Below are 22,904 nucleotides of genomic sequence, written 5' to 3' on the forward strand. Positions count from 1 at the left end.
ATCTCTATCTCACCTTCACATAAGGATTCAGACCCTTTACTCAGTACTTTGTAGAAGCACCTTTGGCTGTGATTACAGCCTCTGTCAGGTTGGATAGGGAGCGTCGCTGCACAACTATTTTCAGGTCTCTCCAGAGATGTTCGATCGGGTTTAAGTCTGGGCTCTGGCTGGGGCACTCAAGGAAATTCAGAGTCTTGTCCTAAAGCCACTCCTGCATTGTCTTGGCTATTTGCTTAGGGTCATTGTCCTGTTGGAAGGTGAACCTTCGCCCCAGTCTGTGGTCCTGAGAGCGCTGGACCAGGTTTTCATCAAGGATCTCCTTGTACTTTACTTGATTCATCTTTCGCGCGATCCTGACTAGTCTCCCAGTTCATGCCGCTGAAAAATATCCCCACAGCATGAATCTGCCACCACCATGCTTTACCGTAGGGATGGTGACAGGTATCCTCCAGAACGTGACACATGGTATTCAGGCCAAAGAGTTCAATCTTGGTTTCATCAGACCAGATAATCTTCTTTCTCTTGGTCTGATTCCTTTAGATGCCATTTGGCAAACTGCAAGCGGGCTGTCATGTACCTTTTACTTAAGAGTGGCTTCCGTCTGGCCACTACCATAAAGGCCTGATTGGTGGAGTGCTGCAGAGATGGTTGTCCTTCTGGAAGGTTCTCCCATCTCCATAGAGCAACTCTGGAGCTTTGTCAGAGTGACCTTCGGGTTCTTGGTCACCTCCCTGACCAAGGCCCTTCTCCCCCAATTTCTCAGTTTGGCCTGATCGGCCAGCTCTAGGAAGAGTCTAGGTGGAAGAAGTTTGGTGGAGGCCACTGTGTTCTTGGGGACCTTCAATGCTGCAGAAATGTTTTGGTACCCTTCCCCAGATCTGTGCCTCGATACGATCCTGTCTCCGAGCTCTAAGGACAATTCCTTCAACCTCATGGTTTGGTTTTTGTTCTGACATGCACTGTCAACTGTGGGACCTTATATAGATAGGTGTGTGCCATTCCAAATCATGTCCAATCAATTGAATTTACCACAGGTGGACTCCAATCAAGTTGTAGAAACATCTCAAGGATGATCTCATAGAAAAGGGTCTGAATACTTATGCAAATAAGGTATTTCTATTTGTTATTTTGGATACATTTGCAAACATTTCTAAAAACCTGTTTTGCTTTGTCATTATGGGTTGTTGTGTGTAGACTGCTTTAGAACAAGGCTGTAACTTAACAAAATGTTTAAAAAGTTACGGGGTCTGAATACTTTCCATATGCACTGTATGTACTGTACATGTGCAATGTACTACATATTACTAATATAAGCCAGGAATAACAGCTAGAGATAGACAGAGAAATGTTTTTCTAGTTATGCACTGTCTCTTCGATATGTCACAATCCCCATTGGACACAGTCACCGGTTCCCAACAGCTGTCTTTGAATAGATGTGCTTGGGCTAAAATATGAGAGGATTCGGTTCCTGAATTGCTAACTTCTCCTTTTTAGTTGGTTCAGAGTGGCAAAAGAAGAGAGGAACGCGGGTGAGAATACGAGAAGAGTGTCCTGAGTCTGAAGGTGTTTCAGGTGTTCCGCTGTTTCGTTGGTAACAATGGATCACATCAAGGCAACCACAGATTACTATGTGAGTAACGGTGTTGTTATGCAACATACTAATAAATGTAGTTCTTTATGACTTCAAGAGCAATAGATGGTGCAATAAATAATTGGAACTAGCAGACAAAAAAAGTATAAGCCAAATAAGTCAAATAAGAAATTATATTTTACAACAACATGGTTAGTCAAGAAAATAACAGAATAAAAAAATATATGACAATGAATAACAATCTGTACATGAATATCATAGAAGCTACTAGTGTAGGACCTTAATTTGATCATGCTTTTGTTGCTAAGAATTTTCCTGCACCACAGGAAATGCAGATAAACTTTGGAATTGACATAAATTCACTGAAAACGTACAATAACTCACGGTTATATTAACATTACTTTTCATGTAGACTACTTTTGTCCAGCTAATAGCCTAACCACTGATCAAGCACCATTATGGACTAAATGCTCATATCAGGTCGCTTCAGGACTATTTAGCTGTGACTATATAGGTCAAATTAAGATCTGTAACAGGTACACACATCTGTATGAATTTAGCACTGCATCATCTTAAGTTTAGTCAGAGATACAAATGCATTCTGTCCTATGAGGAGAATCCAGGGCCTGTATCCATAAAGGGTCTCGGAGTAGCAGTGCTGATCTAGGATCAGTTTGACCTTTTAGATCATAATGAAAAATATTATATGGGCAGGGCGGAATGCTTTATGCATACGGACCCAGAACATTGTTGTAGTTAGCTAATTTTCCTTCCTCTCACTCTCTTTTCCCCTCCTATGTCTCCAGATTTATGATGACAACTACAGCTTTTCACCAGAAACAGGCAGTAGCCAATCCAGTGGCGTGCCCTGCAACCTGGATGGCATCATGGACTTCACCCGGAGCTACTCCCCTGTGGTCTACAGCCTGGTGTTTGTGCTGGCGCTGGTGGGTAACATCCTGGTGCTGTGTGTGCTGATGCGCTACCGCACCTCTCAGACAGGTGGGACCTGCTCCTTCTCCCTCACCGACACCTTCCTGCTCCACCTGGCCGTGTCCGACCTCCTGCTGGCCCTCACGTTGCCCCTGTTTGCCGTCCAGTGGGCCCACCAGTGGGTGTTCGGCATGGCCGCCTGCAAGATTTCCGGAGCCCTGTTCTCTCTGAACCGCTACAGCGGCATCTTGTTCCTGGCCTGCATCAGCTTCGACCGCTACCTGGCCATTGTCCACGCCATCAGCACCGGCTGGAAACGCAACACCTGCCATGCACAGATTGCCTGCACCCTGATCTGGACAGTGTGCTTGGGCCTGAGTGGGGTGGACATCACCTTTAGACAAGTGGTGAAGGTGGAAGTGGGGCGCTCGGGGGATCATCAGGGCCTGCTGGTGTGCCAGACGGTGTTCCCCCACAGCTCAGTGCAGTGGCAGGTGGGGATGCCACTAGTCAACTTGGTGCTGGGTTTTGGGCTGCCCCTGCTGGTCATGCTCTACTGCTACATCCGTATCTTCCGCTCCCTTTGCAACGCCTCGCGCCGCCAGAAGAGGAAGTCCCTTCACCTCATCGTCTCCCTGGTGTCCATGTTTGTGCTCTGCTGGGCACCCTACAACTCCTTCCAATTGGCCGAAAGCCTGAAGAAGCTGGGCGTGATTAGTGGAGGCTGCCAGTTTGGCCGCACGGTGGACATCGGGATCCTGGTGTCTGAGAGCATGGGCCTGTCACACTGTGCCCTGAACCCGCTGCTGTACTGCTTTGTGGGGGTGAAGTTTAGGAGGGAGCTGACCAGAATGTGTAAGGGGCTGCTGGGACAGAGGTTCTATCCAGGGATGAAGGAATGGGGAGGACAGAGGAAAACACGGAGGCCCACTAGGTCCTTCAGCTCAGCAGAGAGTGAGAACACCCACTCTATCATGGCGTGAGCCAGCCACGTGCACAGATAGGGGTCTACCTGTGCCCGAGCACCTTTTTGTTGTTGTTCTGAACCCACAAGTCATCGTAAAGTCGTCAAGTTCACCACCCCCAACCCCCCATCCCATTGGTCTGCCCTGTACAGAGCTTGCGTGTGCCTGGTATCCAAACATGCATGGCTTGAAATGCAGTCACCGGTCGAGTCTGTGTAGCAAGCTACCTAGTTTAAATATCAACAGTACTGCCACAGCAGCATAACATTTGATCTACATCATCATCAATATTTGGTTTGGCCTACATAGCCTTCGAGCAGCAGAGAGGCAGAAGACATAAAGAGGAGCAGCTGCATTCAGGCTCTACAACCCTCTGACCCATCTCAATCCCTTCATCAGTCAGGTGTTGCACATGTGTGTCAGGGCAGCAGCAACACAGGTAGTCTAGACTTTAGCTAACCACCATATACTAAAATATCCACACAAGCCACCAGCCAACCAACCATATACTTACTATAGCATGAGTTAGAAGAGTATGAATATTATAGTATATTATGAAGTTATGATTTAAGAGCATTGAAGAGAATCACAAAAAATGCTAGTTAACTATCAGATTTACATCAATCATCAACACAATGATCAGCTGATAGCCTATCCTCTTTACCCGATGTCAGTCATGTTTAGGAGGCACTTTAAATATATAGGTTTATGTTTTTGTTTTTTTAGGTAGTATGTTATACATTTAGAGATATCATTTTTTTAAAGGTGGTTGTCACTAGTTACCACAGGCACAAAGTCCAAATTGGCTATAATGTAAAAATTCATGAAAACAAATATTAGCTTTTTGGTCTTAATTTAAGGTTAGGGTTAGGCATAAGGTTAGCAGTGTGGTTAGGGGTAAGGTTAGGTTTAAAATCAGATTTGAAGAAGAGAAATTGTAGAAATAGGCAGGAGTCTAGCCATAATTATGACTTTGTGGCTCTGGTAACTAGTGAGGACCGTGAAAGGTCTGTGCATCCCGGCCCAGGTGAGAGCCTGGAGAGAGGGAGAAAGAGAGAGAGGGAGCGGGGGATGTGGAGACTGACAGAAAAAGAGAGAGGAAGAGAGAATACAAGTCAAAAGGGGGACAGGTAATATTGAACTGTTGCTGAAAAGAGGAAACACAAATTGTTTATTGTGAAAATGACAAAATGGGAAAGAAATACAGATGTGCACATTGTGTCAAAGTGAGGAAAAAATGTATGTTATTTTGTTGTGATTCATTCCTCTGGTGCTTCCTGATAGTGGCCCTGCTCCTACTGTAATAGGTCAAAATTATGGTGCTTTTAAAGACAACACATTCTCAGGGAGGACATTTTTCATATAGTAGCCTATTTTCACTCTCTTCTTGTAATTTTGGTTAATGAAATTCTACTGTCCATCCAATCGTATAGCCTTCCAAGTTAAAACCCCATCTGCCTCTCGTGTGACCATGTTATCCCATCTGCCTCTAGTGGTGTGACCATGTTAACCCCATCTGCCTCTAGTGTGAGCAGCAAAGACTGCATAATATGAAGGTGAGCAGTGAACAATTTCTCAAGCTGTTTGGTTTCCTGATAAGTTGATGACTATAATTTCAAGGAACTGGATAATTTCTTGCAAAATATATATTTTTAAATGTATGAAACCTACTTCCTCAAAAGGGCCAAGTCATCACTATATGTGTTACTCATATGTTGCCTTGTGTTTTTGAAGGCAGCAAACACTTACACCTTTCAAATCCTGCAGCAATAGTTTTTTCTTTGTTTGATTGCTTCATTTTTTCACTTGTTTTAGAGGGGAAACAAAGGTGTTAAGTAAGTCATGACAGACATGCAGCTTTACTTATGGCAAATGTCCACGTGTCCTTTGGTACCAGACTGTTATTCAACATTTTCTAATTCACTTCTTTAGATGAGATTGTTATACATCAGTCAGCACAACACATATGTACATAGGATTGTATACATGTATTTCTGTGTTGTAGAAATCTTAGGAAGTAGAATAAAACATTGGGGGAAATGTACTTTTGATATATCAATAAATAAATGATATGCAAATATCTTGTTACGTCTCTAGATATTTTTGGCTATACAACATTTCAAGGTTAATTTATCTGCATTAATGTAGCCAGTATCAGGAAACATTCAATAAGCACTTACAAAAAAAGGCCAATCTCGCCATCTGGTGGACAATGTATAACAAATGTATGATTTATTCCTTTCCTTGTTCTCTTAATCTGTAGGATACTTTATCTCTACTTTGAAACAACCTGGCAGGTGAAAACAAATTCCCAGGCCATTCAACCTCGTCTCAGAGCATTTTGATTTATTCTGTATGTAAATCCGAGACACTCCATGTTATGTTTGGTATGGGTACCAGTGGAGGCTCCTCAGAGGAGAAAGGGGAGGACCATCCTCCTCAGGGAATTTCATACAAATAAAACATTTCAAAAGTTTCCCTTTTTAGATAAAACTATACTAAATATATTCACGTCACCAAATAATTTATTAAAACAATGTTTTGCAATGAAGGTCTACAGTATCCTCAACACCACTCTGTAGGGTAGCACCATCGTGTAGCCAGAGGACAGCTAGCTTCTGTCTTCCATAGACTTACACAGTAATCATGACAACTAACAGAGGACGTCCTCCAACCTATCAGAGCTCTTGCTGCATGAATGAGAAGCCCCTGACTGCAGTTTGCAGTTCAGGGCCCGGCTCAATGTGGACGGAGTCAAACGCGTTTAACCTGAAACCTTCCCCTCTCCGTCAAGGTCACCCAAGTTGAGGTAAACGTCGGTATCAACGTCAACGAAAGCGAATCTTAATCGAACCTAATCAACATGGATAAAATTATAAATCGTGGAAGTAAGTGAGATTGTAATTATGCATAATGTACTTAGTAATATTCTTGTATACCAGTGCAGTGGTATATTTTTAATATGGCCAACTACTACACTGATATTAGCATAGCGTTAATTAGCACCTTTTATTTTATTTACCTTTATTTAACTAGGCAAGTCAGTGAAGAACAAATTCTTATTTTCAATGACAGCCTAGGAACAGTGGTACAGTTGTACATTGTCAGCTCAGGGGTTTGAACTTGCAACACTCTAACCACTAGACTACTAGGCCCCCCCAAATTAATTAATAATTGCTCACAATGAGGGAATCTTATTTGGACAGATTTGCCTACATGAGCAGTAAGCCTAGGTTTACGAGTACGCCATCGTGCTCCATCGTGCATACATTTATTTTGTCCCCCCACCAAACGCGATCACGACACGCAGATTAAAATATCAAAACAAACTCTGAATCAGATACATTAATTAGGGGACAGGTCGAAAAGCATTAAACATTTATGGCAATTTAGCTAGCTAGCTTGCACTTGCTAGCTAATTTGTCCTATTTAGCTAGCGTGGTGTTGTTAACTAATTTGTCCTGGGATATAAACATTGAGTTGTTATTTTACCTGAAATGCACAAGGTCCTCTACTCCGACAATTAATCCACACATAAAACGGTCAACCGAATCGTTTCTAGTCATCTCTCCTCCTTCTAGGCTTTTTCTTCTCTTGACTTTATATTGAGATTGGCAACTTTCATAAATTAGGTGCATTATCGCCACTGACTACATTCGTATTTCAGTAGCATGTGGGTATAACCAATGAGGAGATGGGAGAGGCAGGACTTGCAGCGCAATCTGCTTCACAAATAGAACTTATCCCTTGGCAACGCAGATGCTCGTTGGCGCGCGCAAGAAGTGTGGGTGTAATAATGAAATAATATAGATATGTAAATGTGTTTTGCAACGCGAGCGTTGTAGTCAGCCTGTAAGTTACACATAGCGAGTCTACACAGCCTATATACAATAATGAAATCACCTGATCCCAAAATACATAGTAAGTCAAGAAAAGTCGTTGTAACTTGTCCACACTGCAAACTGAAGTTAAATAAGAAAAACTTCAAACACATTGACGAAGAAAGCATACACATTGCTTTGAAACAGTGTCCAAGGAAAGAGTTTTGGCATGTGAGTGCATTGATGTGAGAAATTGTGTGTTTGCAGTCGAAAATACATTTTCTGATCCAGCATCACCCATGTTGTGAAAAATACTTGGGCTACTTCAGTTCCAACTGTGTTCAAAACTGTTATGCACGCTGGAGTATTAAAAGCTGTTGAATTGTACTTTTTCTTTACTTTCACGTACACGGTGTTCACAGAAACATTGCTCTGATCTTGTCCCCTGGACATTGGAGGACTTTTGGTGTGGATGTTCAGGTTAGATATTCCATTAAATTATTCCACTGAACTGTACCATTTGATTGTCATTCCTGTATTGAAAAGTGTACCTTGTTCACACCACAGGGCCTACCAAAGCAAGGTTTCTCAAACAACTGTGGGGTGTTTGTTTTGATGGTAAGATGCTATTCAGTATATTATATTAGTCCTATTTTCTGTTATAACATATAACAGGTTATTATTATTTCTGTGCTTGCAGCATGCAAAGCACACTACTGTTATTGCTCATACTTTTTCTTCTTTATTATTCTTGACACTTTTTGGGACCTATTTCTTACAGTTTTTACACTACTTACACTATTCATGTATCAAACTCCTGCAGAGCTGGATGCTGATGTGACATGCTGTGACTTCTTGGGGGGGGGGATGTCTTCTACTTCCTGAAATATATTCCTGGGGGGGGGGGGGGGGGTATTATTATTTACTATTATCATTATTGTTGTTATAACTATCAAACTTAACAACCTACTCTTTCTTAACTTACAGTACACTCTGTACGTTGCAATGGAAGCACAGTGTGATTTTACTGAAGTATGTATGAAATTCTCATCACTAGTGGATATAATGTTTTATGTGATACCCATCCAATTGTGTGATTATCTTTTTCAAAGGTAAACATGCAGCAAATTAGGCGATGGTGGTGCCTAGTTCTCCTGCAGAACTTTCCCATGTCGTAAGTCTTGAACATTATGAAAACTTCCTTAAAATCACTTGTTTTACTGTCGCCAGACTGACCTGAATATATCTTCATTTTTTATTTTTGTTATTTTTATTTCACCTTTATTTAACCAGGTAAGCTAGTTGAGAACAAGTTCTCATTTGCAACTGCGACCTGGCCAAGATAAAGCACAGCAGTTCGAAACATACAACAACAGAGTTACACACGGAATGAACAAAACATACAGTCAATAATACAGTAGAAAAAAGAGAAAACAAAAAGTCTATATACAGTGAGTGCAAATAAGGTCAAATAAGGGAGTTAAGGCAATAAATAGGCCATGGTGGCGAAGTAATTACAATATGGCAATTAAAAACTGGAATGGTAGATGTGCAAAAGATGGATGTGGAAGTAGAGATACTGTGGTGCAAAAGGAGCTAAATAAACAAATACAGTATGGGAATGAGGTAGATAGATGGGCTGTATACAGATGGGCTATGAACAGGTGCAGTGATCTGTGAGCTGCTCTGACAGCAGGTTCTTAAAGCTAGTGAGGGAGATGGGAATCTCCAGCTTCAGTGATTTTTGCAGTTCGTTCCAGTCAGTGGCAGCAGAGAACTGGAAGGAAAGGCGACCAAAGTAGGAATTGGCTTTGGGGGTGACCAGTGAGATATACCTGCTGGAGCGTGTGCTACGAGTGGGTGCTGCTATGGTGACCAGCGAGCTGAGATAGGGCGGGGCTTTACCTAGCAGAGACTTGAAGATAACCTGTAGCTAGTGGGTTTGGTGACAAGTATGAAAGCGAGGGCCAGCCAACGAGAGCATACAGGTCGCAGTGGTGGGTAGTATATGGGGCTTTGGTGACAAAATGGATGGCACTGTGATTGACTGCATCCAGTTTGCTGAGTAGAGTGTTGGAGGCTATTTTATAGATGACATCGCTGAAGTCAAGGATCGGTAGGATGGTCAAGGGCAGACAGGTCTGGAGTGAACCAAGGGCTACATCTATTCCTGGTTCTACATTTTTTGAATGGGGCATGCCTATTTAAGATGGTGAGGAAGGCACTTTTAAAGAATAACCAGGCATCCTCTACTGTCGGGATGAGGTCAATGTCGTTCCAGGATACCCCGGCCAGGTCGATTAGAAAGGCCTGCTAGCTGAAGTGTTTTAGGGAGCGTTTGACAGTGATGAGGGGAGGTTGTTTGCTGGCAGACCCATTACGGATGCAGGCAATGAGGCAGTGATCGCTGAGATCTTGGCTGAAAATAGCAGAGGTGTATTTGGAGGGTGAGTTAGTTAGGATGATATCTATGAGGGTGCCCGTGTTTACGGATTTGAGGTTACATCTGGTAGGTTCATTGATAAGTTGTGTGAGATTGAGGGCATCAAGCTTAGATTGTAGGATGGCCGGGGTGTTAAGCATGTCCCAGTTTAGGTCACCTAGCAGCACGAGCTCAGAAGATAGATGGGGGGGGCAATCAAATCACATATGGTGTTGAGGGCACAGCTGGGGGCAGAAGGTGGTCTATAGCAAGCGGCAACAGTGAGAGACTTGTTTCTGGAAAGGTTCATTTTTAGAAGTAGAAGCTCAAATTGTTTGGGTACAGACCTGGATAGTAAAACAGAACAGGTTATCTTTGCAGTAAATTTGCATTCATACTGAATGTATGTAATGTATGTCGTTCACTCGCTAAGGTCTGAAGAAGAGAGGTTGAAAGATCGAAAAAGCAGTGAAAACAAAACACACTACAGGTAGGTGTCATAATGTTTGATGAGTGGTATAGTCTTAAACCAATGTATCTGTCCATTAAAAAGAGAATACCAGTTGACTGCTTCTTCCCTAAATAGTTATTGCATAGTTTGGAGCAGTGCTTTTGGTCATTGTCGTGTTGTAGGAGGAAATTGGCTCCAATTAAGCGCCATCCACAGGGTATGGTATGGCGTTGCAAAATGGAGGGATAGCTTTCCTTCTTCAAGATCCCTTTTACCCTGTACAAATCTCCCACTTTACCACCACCAAAGCACCCCCAGACCATCACATTGCCTCCACCATGATTGACAGATGTGGTCAAGCACTCCTCCAGCACTTTTTCATTTTCTCTGCTTCTCACGTATGTTCTTCTTTGTGATCCGAACACCTCAATCTTAGATTCGTCTATCCTTAACACTTTTTTTCCAATCTTCCTCTGTCCAGTGTCTGTGTTCTTTTGCCCAACTTAATCTTTTATTTTTATTGGCCAGTCTGAGATATGTTTTTTTCTTTGAAACTTTGCCTAGAAGGCCAACATCCCGGAGTCACCTCTTCACTGTTGACCTTGAGACGGGTGTTTTGCGGGTACAAGTTAATGAAGCTGTCAGTTGAGGACTAGTTGAGGCATCTGTTTCTCAAACTAGACACTTCAATGTACTTGTCCTCTTGCTCAGTTGTGCACCGGGGTATCCCACTCCTCTTTCTATTCTGGTTAGGTCCAGTTTGCGCTGTTCTGTGAGTAGAACACAGCGTTGTACGAAATCTTCAGTTTCTTGGCAATTTCTCACATGGAATACCCTTAATTTCTCAGAACATTTCTCTTGCCTGTTTGGAATGTTATTTTGGTATTAATACGTGTCTCATATCAGTTTGCAAACAATGTAAAACTATATTTCATTGAGTTAATAAAGCTGCATACACACGGTCTCTTTTTTGTTTTCTTGAATAAGGCAGCTCCAAAATGCAGGTGTTTCAGCCTAGCTCAGTGCTTTCTGTGGTGGTGGGGCGAGCCAGCAGAAAATAGGAGCATTGCGCCGTGATTGGCTCAGTGTTCTGTCACTCATGGGGACAGTATGTCATCACCAAGTTTAAGTCCTTAGTAAGGGTGGACATCCAAAATGTCAGCCCTTTGGGTCCTGCCATAGAGTTATATTACAAGTGCCATTCCAAGAAGGCTCAAGGTCATTGGCCACAGATAAACCAAATTCCTGGTTAAATAAAGGTCAAATAAAAAGTTTTTTTTAATTATGTCAAATCACGTTATATGTACATTAGCTTTGATTGGACTGATCATGTCAACATCTTACTTTCAAAGTCTTAGTTAGCAGTCATCATCATGAATCAAGTCAACAATCTACTGACAAATCCTTTTAATACTTGTCATATGAAGATAAATTATTAAGATAAATTATAGATAAAACATAGCAGTAATCATCGGCCATTGGACATGAAGATTACACAACAATTTGGAAATTCCAAATTCAACGATGAGTCGTTGGTCTATTTTCACCAATGTGCTATTGTAAACACATCGTTCGTGGCCCAGTGTGTGTTTGTTTGGCAACTTTTTTTGTACAGCTTTAACAGTGGTACTGATGGTAGTGCTGGTACTTGGCCTGCACATGAATATTCAGCACCCATATCTTTCTATAATAGAATTGTGTAATTTAACGTGTCAAATTAAAAGTTTATTTAACGCGTCAAATAGTGTTATATATTTTTTGACACACAAAGATCCAAACGGCATTCAATGTGCTACACCCTAATCATTTGGTATATTTTCACCTCTTCATTTCGCCTACTGTTCTAACTTGCAGCACATGTAGCCTATAACCTGTTTTCGAGAAATGTAATCGTTGAATATTGTAAGAGCTTTCATTGTCTGTTTATATGCCCCCTTTATTTATCCTACGGTTCTGACTTGTTGTACAGGGAGAATACTGTAAGAACGGCCCATGTTCTGAATTCTGTCTCTGTACATTTCAAAGGTGCTAAACAAATAGTTATATTGACTACGTCCGTCGTCGCTCGCTCATTATTGTCTTAATCGGAATTACAGATTGTCTCTTATTCGCTTGTCGTCCCCTTATGCCATAGTTTGTACATCTAAATTGTCAATAAAAACCACATTTGTTTAAGCAAGTCAGCCATATCAGCTGTTTTTTTTAAAGGCAGTAAATGAGTGAACTGTTTCGCTGCCAGACAAGGCTTCACTGATAGCCAGGTGTAGCAGTGGTAAGGTGTTGGAACTGCTGTTGGCACTCTGCTGTTGGGACAGCTTTATGTAGGCCCTAACAGTTTGTGGGCACGGTTTGTCACCATTATAGTGAAATGTATGTATTGTTTAGTGTTGTGTAGAGGCATTTCTGGCATGCATCCCCCCAAAAATATTTTTTGCCCCACCAAGATCTACAATTGCCACTGACCATACTAAACGTAGCATATCAAACTAAATTTCATCTCTCAGAATGACAAATTTTGTCAGGCCCCGATGTAGCACAACTACTGTGATTGAAGCCTAGGATATGCATGCAAACTAGAACTGTCTCCAACACTTCATGTTTGGACCTTGGAGCTCATATGTATGGCAGCGGCACCTACCAATACAGAAGTGGATAAACGTTTCCCTCGAAGTAACGACAGCTGCTCATACCAGCACTATATTTGCCAACCTGGTCTCGGAGCATTTCATATTATTCTGTATGTACCAAAGCACTATATTTATTATGAATTGTATTTATTTAATTTTTATTTAACCATATAACTAGGCAAGTTACTTAAGAACAAATTCTTATTTACAATGACGGCCTACCTCGGCCAAACCCGGACAATGCTGGGCCAATTGTGTGCCGCCCTATGGGACTCCCAATCACAGCCGGATGATACTGTACGTTACGTTTCGTATGGTATGTATTAATTTGTGGATGACCATCACCCATTTCTTATGATATGTTACCAATTGCAAATCCTATTATATGTTACGCATTTGCAAAACTAACATTTTAGCTATGTGGCGAGGTGGCTAACATTAGCTAGGTGGCTAACATTAGCTTGCTAGCTAACGTTAGCTAGGCTACAGGTTAGGGTTAGGAGTTAGATTAAAGGGTTAAGGTTAGGGGGGTTAGCTAAAATGGCTACGGTTAGGGTTAGCTAACATGCTAAGTAGTTGCAAAGTAGCTCAAAAGTAGTAAGCAGTTGAAAAGTTGCTAATTAGCTAAAAGGCTAAATTTGTCCATGATGAGATTTGAATTCACAACCTTTGGGTTGCTAGACGTTCGAGTTATATGCCGACCCCAACCAACCACCATACTTTAGTTTTTCCTTAAGTAACCCTCTGTCTTATCTAACCATACTAAACGTAACATATCATACACATTTTTGTTTCACGGATCTGGATTTACATTTACTATGTTGTGTCTTGTCTATGAGACCAGGCTGCAACATCAAAACAACACTTCCAACAAATCCACTCTCGCCAGATGCAACTATGTTCATACTGCGCACAGCATAGCTTTTGTGAGCGCAAGCCCTGCCAAGTACATGTTATTGACCAACAATCGGCATCTGTGGTAGGTGTTACCTCTGCAAAGCTCCCAAAATACGGGCGCTGGTTCTCTGGGTGTGTGACGTGTATACTGTACAACTCTGCTCACGGTGAGAGTAGAGGACTGAAATGACTATACTTTCTCTCTTCTAAAAGTCTTGCATCATCCCCATGACCTCCTTCACTTTTCTTTTGTGTGAACTGTTAGGTGAAGTTGTTGTCTCTTTTTCCCCTCTTCCTTTAAGCTCTTTTCTGTTCTGCTTCTTTAAGTGCTCAGGGGATGAAACCATTCAAACAAACTGCCTGTTCTCTCCTGGCTTATTTATGGTGTAAGTAAACAGCAGTGTTTGTCTCTAGTTTCTCCAATGGTACTGGGACTAGTAAATGATCGGTTATAGAACATGGCTAATGTGGTAAGTACATTTCTCATTTCAAACCCTTTCTACTGTCTAGGTGTCTTCTCTTTTCTCCTCGTCTGTGGTCTTTGTCCTACACAAGTTCTCTTTACTCCGCTTAAGTCTTTCATGCTGTTTGAATTCCTTTCTGTGTGTTTGTATGCGTATGTCAGTGCATCCATACACCCATATTTCCCAGGATATGTTCTCTCTCTCTATCACTTTCTCTCTGTCTCCCCCTCTCTCTTGCCAACTCCCACCAGTCTTTCTGGTTTAACAGAAAATCAGATAAGTATAGAATACCTACAGAGAGGTTAGAGAGTGTGGTTAGAGCACAACGAGACAAGCTCCCATAGGGTGTCAATTGCACCAGTCAGATGGTCTGCAGTGCAGTGGACAGGAGAACAGTACTTTCAGCTCTTACTATGCTGTGTGTAGTGTTTCCTCATCTGGTGACATCGGAATCATGTGAGCAGCGTGAATGTAATCTGATCTGGCCCTTGTCAGATGAGACACTTCAGGGGATACCTCTCTTTCTCACACCCACACAACCTGTCAGTGTTAGAGCAGAGGACCGGAGACTAAAGACAGATCTCTCTAGGTATAACTTTGTGAAAAAGGAAATTGTTGTCCTCACCAACACATATTCTGCCCGCACTGTTTTTATCTTATACCCAATAGATTGGCCTGTATTACCCAAATGATCAACTGATTTTCGACTTCTCCACAGACAGACATGGATTTGGACCTGGGAGGGATATTTCTAGAGAATAGCACCTATAACTACGATGGGGACTATGTTTATAAAGAGGACTGCTCCCCTGAAGATGGCGTAGGGGTGCATTTTGGCACGGTGTTCCTCCCAATGCTCTACTCCCTGACGCTGGTCCTGGGGCTAGTGGGTAACGTGCTGGTCCTGGTGGTTCTGGTCCAGAGGAGGCGGAGCTGGAGCTTGACTGACACCATCATCCTGCACCTGGGCATGGCTGACACCCTGCTGCTGGTCACGCTGCCCCTTTGGGCTGTTCAGGCCACTGGGGAATGGAGCTTTGGGAACCCCCTCTGCAAGATCACTGGAGCCATGTTCACAGTAAGGACTGTGGGGGACGGGATTGGTCAAGCAAGTGTATATACCTGTATGAACACATAAACTTGGGGTTGGGGATGGGGAGAGAGGGTAAATTAAAAGGATTTGGAATAGTGTGGAGTGGCGTGGTATATGATGGGGGGTACAGTTACACTTCCTCTGAGTCCATTAATAAACTCTCAACATTTCTGGGAAAAGAGGAAGTACAGAAGAGGAACACAGCTGTGTCAACTTAATGTTCATTCCAGCCAAGAGCTTTCTCAAGTTTATATCTCTCTGTCTCTCTGTCTCTCGCTCTCTCTCTTTCTCTCCTCAGATCAACTTTTACTGTAGCATCTTCCTGCTGGCCTGCATCAGTCTGGACCGCTACCTGTCCGTGGTCCACGCGGTCCAGATGTACTCTCGCAGGAAGCCCTGGATGGTGCAGGCCAGCTGCCTGTCCGTGTGGCTCCTCTCCCTCCTCCTCTCCATCCCTGACTGGCATTTCCTGGAGTCTGTGAGGGACACCAGACGAGACAAAGTGGAGTGTGTTCACAACTACTCGTCCCTCTCCCAGTCTTGGTTTGACTGGCGCCTGGCCTCCCGCCTGCTCTACCACACGGTGGGCTTCCTCCTCCCCTCTGCCGTGCTACTCTTCTGCTACTCCTGCATCCTGCTGCGGCTGCAGTGTGGCTCCCAGGGCCTCCAGAAGCAGAGGGCCGTCCGGGTCATCCTGGTGTTGGTGCTGGTCTTCTTCCTCTGCTGGACTCCCTACAACATCACCCTCATGGTGGACACTTTTCAGGGGAGACCTGGGGAGCCTGTTTCTGTGTCCTGTGAGAACGGGAGGACAGCTGTGGAGAACAGTCTGGTGGTTACGTTCGCTCTAGCCTGCCTGCACGCTTGCCTCAACCCAGTGCTCCATCTTGGACTGTGTAGAAACTTCCGGTGACGCGTGCTGGATATGGTGAGGTGTGTTGAGGGGGTGCAGCACGATCTGAAACCCTCACTGTGGGATTCAGGTGTGGTTGAAGACTCACCTGACCAAGCAGAGGAGAAGGGGACGTTGAACCCAATGACAATCATGGGACAGGTACAGTCCACCCAGAGCTGATGGGTAGGAAGAGGATCCTAATGATTAATATAGTATGTCTTCCTGTCTTGAGGGGAAGTTGATGTATGGTTGATGGGTTTGAGTCTGGGGACGGGTGGATGACCGTAACCTGGGTCATGAGAGAAAGACATGCATAGAAGAAAGCCCCTTATGAGGACTGCTTTCTTTGAATTGCACTTTAATGGATAACGCTCAGACTAAATGTATATTTATATATTTTTATAAAGTCAGCGGGTTGTCTGCTCTTCACGTTTTACCTATCAATGTCGTCCGGGTCTGTAGAATCTGTTGGAAAGAATCATGCATCCATTATTCAAACCTAAATCTATATATATATATGTGTGTGTGATTCGGAATAAATGTGACATGGAATGGAACAGAAGAACTGACCTGGAATTTTCATGACAAAACTTGACCCTATTTGTATTTTGGTTAAGCTGAATGTGGTTTACCAAAAAACACAATTTTAACCACTTTTCATCTTTCCTGTTTTCGCTCATGAACATACTTGCTTTGGTTTTGTTTTACTGTGTGATATTTCACCTCTTGTTTTCTATGAGATACGGAGGACAGAGAAATCATGTATCAGTAGCAGCAACACACCAAACTCAAGATATGACCTGCTTCCTGTTTCTCTTCCTGTTTCAGCTAAAGTGGATTACACTTTTCTCTTCTTGCTAAAAGGTGGTAGAGGCAAGCTGTTCAGTTGGACTGAGTGATGCTGTCCATTTAAGTCTTGTCACTCAACATTATAGATGATTAAGTAAAGCTAACTAAAGGCTGAAGTGCTTGTGAAGCTCTTGAATGGAACAAGTGATGAGAGAAAGATTAGAGAAAGTTTTTGTTGCTGCTGTATGTCCTTCTAGAATAAACATTTAGGTGCACAGATGCTGTAGTAAAGCAGAGAAGGGACAGGAAGAGAGGCAGACTGTCTCTTCATCATCTTGGGTGGGGACTTCTCATATCCGTGTGGGGCAGCAGGGTAGCCTAGTGGTTAGAGCGTTGGACTAGTAACCGTGTTACGGATACAAGTATCCTGTGTGTGTGTTTCTTTTCTCTCCTTCTCCCCTCACAGGTGAAAATCATCACTCCCCAATCAGTCACCAATCATCAATCAGAAGACACACCTCCTCCTGTTTCCTACCCAATCACTGTTCCTTTCCCTTTGTTTAAAAACCCTGTCAGTAGTTTGCTGTAAAGCTCAATCTCTCTGTAAATGCCATGTCTGTAGATTTCTCTGTTTCACTCTCTTTATGTATTGAGCTATCTTTTGTTTGAGCACCTCCATATCACTTTGTCCTCACCTGTGAGTATTGTTTTTGGTTATGGTGTTTGTTTGCTGGTGGGAAAAGGGGGAACCAAGACAAGTCGCAATACTAGTTAGAACTGGGCCGACCACCCACTGTATTTTTGGTTAGTTAGTTAGCTGTTGTTGAAATAGGCTAGTCTAGCTTAGGGGTGTTTTTGAATACTTATTTCTTTCCTTGGGTCTAGCTCAGCCCCTTTTCCTGCTCCCCCCATTACTGTGTGTTTTCAGTTGTCGTGGTTATTTCGTTCTCACTTTTACTTTTTCACTATTATAATTTGCATGAGTTATGTTACGGGTCTCGTCTCCCCTAGACTGTCGGGCCAAAAGGGATTCGTAACAAACCGGAAGGTTGCAAGTTCAAACCCCCGAGCTGACAAGGTACATATCTGTCGTTCTGCCCCTGAACAGGCAGTTAACCCACTATTCCTAGGCCGTCATTGAAAATAAGAATGTGTTCTTAACTGACTTGCCTAGTTAAATAAAGGTAAAATAAAAAATCGCTCTTCCCTCCTGTGATATATATATATATATATATATATATATATATATATATATATATATATATTTATATATATATATATATATATAATATATATAATATATATATTTTTTTTTTTGTACTTTGTTTTGTGTGCAAAGCCCTTTGGTGCAAAGACTTGTCACCCCATGTTGGTAAGCTTTACTTGGCTTCCTGCCACAGTAAAAGTATGTATTTTTTAGCTGAAACCACAGAACTTGGGTAATTGTTATCTTTTTGCGGACACTCTTATCCAGAGCAATTATGTGCCTTCAAACCAGTGACTTTCCTGTGCAACACTCTTAACCGCTAGGCTACCAGCAGGCCTACCATGTGTTCATGGAATGTTTGCAGATAGAAATGTGATGTATAGAGCTGCCACAATTCCCCATTCTACATGCCAGACAATCATAGATATCAATACATGTCTATGATTGTTCTTTGATGTTGAATCATCCTGAAAAGGCCTTTGGTGGTGGTGTGTCTACATCACTTATGCTGATCTGAGTCTTGCTTCCTCTAGGGGTTTTAATTTTTGGTGTACAAGCATCTATTAACCAACACTAAAAGACAGATTCTGAACGATAGTATAAAAAAAATATTTACTTTATTTAGTATTTCACTATGGTTCCTTGAAATGCTAACCTGATACTGTGCATTTTTGTTATGAAATGGGATGTCAGTAATAACAAATGCATTAACTATAACAGAGCACATGCCAGTTATCATTTAACAAAACATGAAGCAGGTAAGTAAAATGATTAATTACAAAATTAAAACAAAAGTATTTCTATACTCAAATGTTTTTAATATTTGTTTTTATAATGGAAATATAATTTGGAAGTTGGAGTAGGCTAAAGGTCACATTGATAATCCACTTATTGAGTCAACGACAACTCAAGAGCAACAGGATAGAGCGTAGAGCAGCGTTTCCTAAACTCGGTCCTCAGACACCAAGGGGTGCACGTTTTGGGTTTTCGCCCTAACATTACACAGCTGATTCAAATTATCAAAGCTTGACGATTAGCTGATTATTTGTATCAAATGTGTAGTGCTAGGGCAAAAAACAAAACATGCACCCTTTGGGGTCCTTAGGACCTAGTTTTGGAAATCTTGGGATAGAGAGAAGTACTTAATAGATGGCAGAGGTGTGGGAGGTGTCTCCAGACTCAGACCACATGGAACTCCTCCGGCTGGCAGTCTGCAGCCTGACTCCACTCTTCAGCTTGCAGCCCAGGGACCTCAGCATGTCCAGCAGGTGGCGCCGGAACTTCACCCCCACGAAGGCGTAGAGCACGGGGTTGAGGCTGCAGTGCAGGTAGCCCAGAGAAGAGGTGGCCGTCAGGGAGATGTCCAGGGCATTATGGCTCTCGCAGGTGTCCACCAGGGAGTTGCTGGAGTAGAGGGTGTCCACCATAAGGGTGATGTTGTAGGGCGTCCAGCAGAGGAAGAAGACCAGCACCAGGAACAGGATGACCCGGACGGCCCTCTGCTTCTGGAGGCCCTGGGAGCCACGCTGCAGCTGCAGCAGGATGCAGGAGTAGCAGAAGAGTAGCACGGCAGAGGGGAGGAGGAAGCCCACCGTGTGGTAGAGCAGGCGGGAGGCCAGGCGCCAGTCAAACCAAGACTGGGAGAGGGACGGGTAGTTGTGAACACACTCCACTTTGTCTCGTCTGGTGTCCCTCACAGACTCCAGGAAGTGCCAGTCGGGGATGGAGAGGAGGAGGGAGAGGAGCCACACGGACAGGCAGCTGGCCTGCACCATCCAGGGCTTCCTGCGAGAGTACATCTGGACTGCGTGGACCACGGACAGGTAGCGGTCCAGACTGATGCAGGCCAGCAGGAAGATGCCACAGTAAAAGTTGATCTGAGTTAAGAGTTAGAGAAAATCAGACTGTTATAAAACTGTTACAAAGTTCAGATAAAGAGTACGTTTGTAATTGGGTAAAACATATTGACGACAATTGTATTCCATTCACTATTGTTTTCCTCAGGAATGTAAACTAAACCCAACAGTTAATTTATTTAATGTGTATAGTCCTTACTGTAAACATGGCTCCAGTGATCTTGCAGAGGGGTGTCCCAAAGCTCCATTCCCCAGCGGCCTGAACAGCCCAGAGGGGCAGCGTGACCAGCAGCAGGGTGTCAGCCATGCCCAGGTGCAGGATGAAGGTGTCAGTCACGCTCCAGCTCCGCCTCCTCTGTACCAGAACCAAAAGTACCAGCCCGTTGCCCAGCAGCCCAAGAACCAATATCAGGGAGTAGAATATGGGGAGGAACACAGCGTCAAAACGCATGCCCTCCATGCTGCACACCCCCCCAGTAGAACAGCACGTGTCACTGTAGGTCTCGTTATAATCCCCATCATAATCACCAGAGAAGTGGTCAACTCTGGTAAATGTTAACTTTTCACCGCCGGCAATGAGGGAATCCTGTAAGTGAAATAGAACTAATTGTCTTTGACATTTAAGCATAATAATGCATCACAGTGTGTGAGTAAAATGCAATGGCAAAAAAAGTGACAAATGTAGTGTTTTTCCCGAGTCTTTAACCTGTATGATTTCTATGTGTGATATATGTGGCTATTTTACATTTTGGAGGGTTGATTTTCTGATGACTGGGACTGTAATTCAGATGATGATATCCTTATGCCAATTGATCATACAGACTGCTCTATTGTGCACCCAAGGGGGCGCTGTCTACTCACTGACACAGAGGTAATAGAGCTCTCCACCTTGTAGTCCTAAAGACCTGAAAGGAGTTCGTTTCGTTCAGCCATTCCTGTAGAGTACCACGGTATGATGTTTTGATAACCGTGGAAATCTCTCTAGGACAAGGTGACAGTTACGCTAGGGTAAGCCTACACGAAACACAGCCCTTATTTTAAGGGTTTCTAAAATTCGCTCCAAAACTCTTCCATTAGATATGAATGGCTTTCTGTAATTTCATCGGCAAAATTGTCTTCAGTTAACCCTATCAGTCCAGAGACCCCAGCAAAAATTCATTTATCTACAGCCCTTATATCTTGCCTCACAATGAAGTGTTTTTAGCGTTTTCTTTTCAGGACAACAAGGGCTACAAGTACAACACAAAACAATTGGACATAACCAGTTGCACTCATTAGTTTTATTGACAAATTTGTATATTTAAAAAAATAGAAGTGTTTGCTCACTGGGAAATAAATATTTAACTAGTCAGTAACAACTGTTTAGAGTTTGTGACAGCAACTATGTGAGTTTATTACAGTATTAGAGACACTATGTCCTGGGATTACCAATTATCTTCTATGTAGAGTAACCCCTTACCTTCTAACAACTCTTGTGTAACTTGTGAGAATCATAGAGCAGAACATGTTACATGTGCGTGTTCGTGAGAATCTCAGCTTTTCAAAGATAGATTTTAATAGTTTGTACTTCAAACCATTCAGACTCTACATTTTTGTAAAAAAAGACTCAGCCCCGGGTCCCTTAAAGGATCTACCCTTGTCTCACAAACACCACTCAGCCCTCGTTAATCACACAGACTAAGGGTTGGTATCTATAGACAAATCGAATGGTACAACCCAGAAGACTTTAGCTCTGTTTAAAAGGGGTTTGAAGTCCAAAATATACTAGGAGAAGGAAGGAGAATATCGTCACAATAATGCTCCCCAATAATGCAACTGTGACGATTAATATTGGTGTGTTATTGTGGAACATGTGAAGATCTTAACAAAATGTGTGGGTACTGTCTTTCTTTTCACACATTTTATATACCCGGGACTTCACCTGTGAAATATGTTAGATGAGATGTGGGCACACTACCTGAAACCCTATCTGAGTTTTATTTCTTCTCAACAGGTTTCAAATGTCAATAACGTAGGGGTTTCTTAGGTCTGACTAAAATTTAGGATATTTTTGAAGCGCGTGTAACAAATTAAAAGTCTATTATTACTATCAATTTGCATTGTGAAAAGTTATGTAAAATTGCTTATAATACCATTAATACTCCCAACTGTTTTTTGTTTTTTTTAAATAGACAAAATAAGTGTACCCATTTGTACAAAATCAATGTTATTCAATATTATAGTGATTATTCTGTATATGCAGTTGAAATATGTGTCTATAGGGACACTTACCATGCCTTTGAATGGTATTGATGCAGTCTGTCAATCAGTTTCCACAGAGATGATGGGCTGGCGCTGTTGTGAGCACGATGTCAAACAGAACTGCTATTTTCAGTGAATGGGGAGGAACTAGTAGAGAGGAAATACGTTTAAAAGCATTCATATGTAATACTTCTACAGGCCCAATGTTGATCACAGATGTATTTTATTTTATTTAACTAGGAAAATCAGTTAAGAACAAATTCTTATTTACAATCACGGCCTAGGAACAGTGGGTTAACTGCCTTGTTCAGGGGCAGAACGACAGATTCTTACCTTGTCAGATGGGGGATTTAATCCAGCAACCTTTTGGTTACTGGCCCAACGCTCAAACCCCTAGGCTACCTAGTGGTCAGATTTATTTTATAAATGAGCATTCATTTCTATTTATTATATTTTATATACCTTGTTTTCCTGTCCTTTGTAATAAATGTGTTATTACTTAAACACATTGTTGAACGCCACAACATAAAGAAAAGAGGTGAGAGTTGAAAAAGTCAACATTGTTAGCTTGCACATTCTAACACAAAGGTGAAGGATGATAAGACTCTCTGCTAAGGCTGCACAATGAACCACACAGTCACACTGAACAGAT

General features: G+C 42.5%; 2 protein-coding genes and 1 pseudogene across 6 annotated transcripts; 2 read left to right on the forward strand and 1 right to left on the reverse strand.

The window, feature by feature from the left end:
• Positions 1-1,520: 1,520 nt before the first annotated feature.
• cxcr3.2 (chemokine (C-X-C motif) receptor 3, tandem duplicate 2) lies at positions 1,521-5,571 on the forward strand (the record flags this gene model as incomplete). 3 transcript variants are annotated; one of them, NM_001171857.1, is given in 6 exon segments in its annotated part: positions 1,559-1,630; positions 2,398-3,018; positions 3,021-3,026; positions 3,889-3,899; positions 5,069-5,078; positions 5,447-5,563. In NM_001171857.1, coding segments are annotated over 5 exon segments (681 nt in total), but the record flags the coding sequence as incomplete, so codon positions are not given.
• An 8,965-nt stretch (positions 5,572-14,536) lies between these two features.
• LOC110509966 (C-X-C chemokine receptor type 3-like) lies at positions 14,537-16,718 on the forward strand (annotated as a pseudogene).
• A 2,035-nt stretch (positions 16,719-18,753) lies between these two features.
• cxcr3.1 (C-X-C motif chemokine receptor 3, tandem duplicate 1) lies at positions 18,754-22,390 on the reverse strand. 3 transcript variants are annotated; one of them, XM_021581457.3, is made up of 3 exons: positions 22,283-22,390; positions 20,211-20,366; positions 18,754-20,032 (listed from the first exon to the last, which is right to left on the reverse strand). In XM_021581457.3, the coding sequence occupies exons 1-3, from the start codon at positions 22,283-22,285 to the stop codon at positions 19,298-19,300; spliced, it is 894 nt and encodes a 297-aa protein (XP_021437132.1). In that variant the 5' UTR covers positions 22,286-22,390; the 3' UTR covers positions 18,754-19,297.
• Positions 22,391-22,904: the final 514 nt, after the last annotated feature.

Source organism: Oncorhynchus mykiss, chromosome 3 (assembly GCF_057628025.1).
Source record: "Oncorhynchus mykiss isolate SJ-2025 chromosome 3, ASM5762802v1, whole genome shotgun sequence".
NCBI classification, from domain to species: domain Eukaryota; kingdom Metazoa; phylum Chordata; class Actinopteri; order Salmoniformes; family Salmonidae; genus Oncorhynchus; species Oncorhynchus mykiss.

Coding starts and splice junctions, on each gene's coding strand:
- cxcr3.1 (XM_090218782.1), bottom strand. CDS start 20,639: ATGCTTAAATGTCAAAGACAATTAGTTCTATTTCACTTACAGGATTCC. Junction 20,033..20,210: donor TCACTGGAGCCATGTTTACA/GTAAGGACTATA, acceptor CTCTTAACTCAG/ATCAACTTTTACTGTGGCAT.